The sequence below is a fragment of the Brassica napus genome, chromosome C3 (genome assembly GCF_020379485.1).
Source record: "Brassica napus cultivar Da-Ae chromosome C3, Da-Ae, whole genome shotgun sequence".
NCBI lineage: Eukaryota > Viridiplantae > Streptophyta > Magnoliopsida > Brassicales > Brassicaceae > Brassica > Brassica napus.
The window spans coordinates 28,500,900-28,504,526 of NC_063446.1; the positions used below are offsets into that span (position 1 = coordinate 28,500,900).

At 32.2% G+C, this 3,627-nt stretch overlaps 1 protein-coding gene across 5 annotated transcripts; it reads right to left on the reverse strand.

Annotated features, from left to right (window-relative positions):
* Nucleotides 1–630: 630 nt before the first annotated feature.
* On the reverse strand, nucleotides 631–3,151 carry LOC106356388 (tuberculostearic acid methyltransferase UfaA1-like). Of its 5 annotated transcripts, none has more exons than XM_048753130.1 (10): nucleotides 3,016–3,151; nucleotides 2,862–2,923; nucleotides 2,703–2,762; nucleotides 2,460–2,621; nucleotides 2,311–2,384; nucleotides 2,143–2,236; nucleotides 1,937–2,073; nucleotides 1,773–1,853; nucleotides 1,607–1,685; nucleotides 631–960 (listed from the first exon to the last, which is right to left on the reverse strand). In XM_048753130.1, exons 2-10 carry the CDS (start codon nucleotides 2,898–2,900, stop codon nucleotides 811–813), a joined length of 876 nt encoding a protein of 291 aa, XP_048609087.1. In that variant the 5' UTR covers nucleotides 2,901–2,923; nucleotides 3,016–3,151; the 3' UTR covers nucleotides 631–810. The 5 variants fall into 5 exon arrangements, with proteins under 5 accessions (XP_048609087.1, XP_048609085.1, XP_013651602.1 ...); XM_048753128.1 differs by having other exon boundaries at nucleotides 631–1,155; XM_013796148.3 differs by lacking the exon at nucleotides 1,607–1,685 and having other exon boundaries at nucleotides 3,016–3,147.
* Nucleotides 3,152–3,627: the final 476 nt, after the last annotated feature.

The window sequence follows — 3,627 nt, forward strand, 5'->3', positions numbered from 1 at the left end:
CCTCATTAATTAAGATGCCAAATATTGTTATATTGTAAATATGTTTCAACTGTAAACTAATCTCATCGTTTCTCTAAATGTGTCTTACGTGTACATATAGATTTAGTGATAAAATTCCTCTGGCACCTCATTAATTAAGATGCCAAATATTGTTATATTGTAAATATGTTTCAACTGTAAACTAATGTCATCGTTTCTCTAAATGTGTCTTACGTGTACATGCATATGATTAAATAAATAATGTAGATTGGTTTAGATGCATGAACCTGAAAGCCTAGTTGATCTAATAAGAATGAAAGTGGGTCCTTAGGGCAACTTTATTGGTTCTAGCAGAAAACAAGGAATAAAGCGTAACCCAATGGTTTTATAGCTTTTCCTATGATGACTTTAGAAATAGAGAGAAATAGAAAAACATTTCAAAAGTAATACAAATATATATATATAATTTACTGTATAAAAGTTGAAGAAATTTGACAGAAGTTTTATAGGATAGAACTAGAGATCCGTTGATTCTGAGAATACCCAGAAAACTAAGATAATCACAAAGGTCTTATTTAGTCTAAGAATGCCTAAGATCAATGTCTTCTTAAATTCGTTGAGAATACCTATGTTCTAGCAGAAAATAAAGAATAAAGAGAAATCTCTTAACTTTTATTAATCAAATCATAAACTTTATACAAATTTAAAGCCTAGACGGCTAAATATAATAAAACCATAAAACCCTAAAACAATAAAGATAACTATCTAAATTAATATAATTAATAAAATAAACAATAAAATATTTGAAAATATTCCAAATATTTATCTGCATCAATTATGGTCGCCGGTTATCAGTTCCGGCAAAGGTCCAAACTCATGATCAAGGCTAGATTCCACAAAAACAGGCCATGACATTCTAGTCTTCTCTTTATCCATCGTGGCTCTATGCTCTGCACTCTTATACTTCCCATTACTCATCCTCTACAAAAACATCAATCTCAAAAACAAAATAAACCCAATACTTATTTTGAATCTCTTTGAAAACCATGGTTCATGACAATGGATGAAGTAACCTAGAGAATTGTCTCCTTCCATTTTTATCCTGTAAATCAAAAAAACATTTTGCTCTTGGTGTTTTTTAGTCTTCCTCTTTTTTCTTGTCCCCTTCCGTTGCACCTAAATAAAGTTCTATGAGCTATTTCATTTTATTCTATATCCTAATAATCTTTGTGAGTTTGAATATATACTTGTCTTTGTATTTGCTAACATATTAGACTAGTGTCTAAGAGACTACATATCGTTCTCACTCGTAGTATTTAGAGTTTTTAAAAAATAATTAAAACAAAAACTAATAAAATAGTATGTTAGAGCATGCGCAGTGACAAAAAAAAAAGTTTCTTAACATATACTTAATGTTTTAAAAAAAATGATGAGAAAGATTGTAGAAAAAAAAGAAGCACGCTTCTTCTTCAAAAATTGTTTGTACAAATCTTAGAAGCTCTTCTGCCATTTGGCAGTTCCTGAATAGTAGATTTTTTTTTCCACCATTTAAATTTAATTGTTTACCAATAATCATACTTAAATATTAATATAATAATTATTAGAGACTTAGATTGAGAGACAATACACTAATGATATTGTGTATTGTATGTGTATACTCCCATGTCCTTATGAATTTATCATCGAATCCAAGCTCCATGATTTGTCTACACAAATAATAGTTAATTGTCCTGGACAAATAATACTTGTTCCAATAGGGAAAACATGGGAAAGGTTTTCAAGAATTAACTTACTTTTGGTTCTCCAAGAATCTCTTCCTCCAACATCTCAGTGTATAGTAGTAATGAATCCCAATGTTCTCGACGTCTTCAATACTGTGTGTTTTCAGGTGTTATATGGGTAGAGAAAGCAGAGAAAGTACCTTTGAAGCTAAAATATGGTAAAGTAAAGAATTTACCATAGCCTAGAGGAGGAGGACATGGCTGAAGTAACTCTGGCTAAAGAAGGAAGACAGCCACCTGGAAATATGTATTCCGTTATGAAACCTGAACTTAGTCTGGTCTCATCGTAAAGCTCTTCAGGTACAGCTGTGAACTGTTAAACATTAAAACGATCAAGAGTTGTGCAACCATGAGAGAACCGTGATGGAGAAGCAAATGTTACCTGCATGACAAAAATGCCGTCTTTTGCAAGCGCAACTTCACAGCAGCTGACAAACGCTTCATAGAACTCATGGCCAACCGCTTCTATCATCTCGCTGAAACATCCGAAAACATGTTTCGTCATATCACAAATTTATTTTAATAAAGAGGGACAAAAAGAAGTGTTTACCAAGCTATGATTCTGTCATATTTCTGAGCATCAGATAGTTGGCGATAATCACAAAGCTTAAATGTAATCCGATCCTGTCGTTTCCGAAGTAATATTGTTAATCATAAAGCTTAATTAATGTTTCTTGTTTTAGATGGATTAGACAAAACCTCAAGTCTAGCTTCTTTCACTTTGGCTTCTGCATATTTAAGCTGTTCAATAGATAGAGTAATGCCAGTGTATTTGCATCCAGTTCTTCTCACAACTTCTACGGCCAAAGTTCCCCATCCGCATCCTAGCTCTAAGACCCCATGATTCTTCTCTATCCTTGCCTGAAATTTTGCCACCTTCGATTAGAAAAAAACAGAAAAAAATCGCAGTTCTTTGTTAGTAAATCAAGAAAATGATCTTACCTTTTCAATCAAAAGAGTTATTTTTCTCATTTGTGCAGTTCTTAGATCCTCATTCTCTGACTATAAACGTGAAAATGGCGAAAGGTTGAAGTCAAATTCAGATTCAAGTAAGACCGAAGCCTAAAAATAGAAAATCCTCTGATGTTTTTCAGTGGCCACCTTGAATACTGCAGAGGAGTAAGCCATGGTATCATCCATGAAAAGACTAAAAGCTCCTTGCTCTGTGAATGAACAGAGAATGTGATTATAAACCCATAAGACCAAGGAATGTTTTATCAAGATTTCAAGAGAGGTAGAGATTCAAGCCACTAACAAGGTCATAGTGACGAGAAATGTTCAGAAAAATCAGGAAACGTCTTTCTCGGTGTCTGTCTCTCTGATCTATTCATCTTTCTCGAAATTCATATTCATCAAAATATATGACTAGTATAAAAACAAAGCACCGAAAATGATTGCCTCCAAGATATTTTAAAACAAATAAATTTACATGATTGGCGAAAAAAAAGTATTGTTGTGGGTGGATACATTAATAATGTATATACATAATGGATTGTACATTGACAAATACAATAACATATAAGTACTAATATATTATCATTATACTACATATAATACGCACGTACGGATTTACATTATTTGTTTGTAAGTCAAATAAATGCGAATCATTTTAGATCATTCCAAGTGGGCAGAAATGGACAAAGTTTGAGACTTTAGAGAAAAGCAATTATACAGAGAACACACAAACTTATTAATTATGTGATAAGCACAATTACACAAATTCTTTAGATTTAGGTTAGCCTAATTAAGTATTGAGCAGACAAGTTACATTTATGTTAAGCACAATTATAACACATAATTTATAGACCGGGCGTAATTGCACACACAGCAACAAAAATTGTTTCGGTTTTATTGACTTGAATTTGAG

What these genes read in the sequence shown, in the direction of transcription:
- LOC106356388 (XM_048753128.1), bottom strand. Translation starts at nt 2,900, where the DNA reads ATGGATGATACCATGGCTTACTCCTCTGCAGTATTCAAG. An exon ending in ACTCCTCTGCAGTATTCAAG is followed by an intron (nt 2,763 to 2,861) that starts GTGGCCACTGAA and finishes TCACGTTTATAG; the next exon opens with TCAGAGAATGAGGATCTAAG. An exon ending in TCCTCCTCCTCTAGGCTATG is followed by an intron (nt 1,854 to 1,936) that starts GTAAATTCTTTA and finishes GAAAACACACAG; the next exon opens with TATTGAAGACGTCGAGAACA.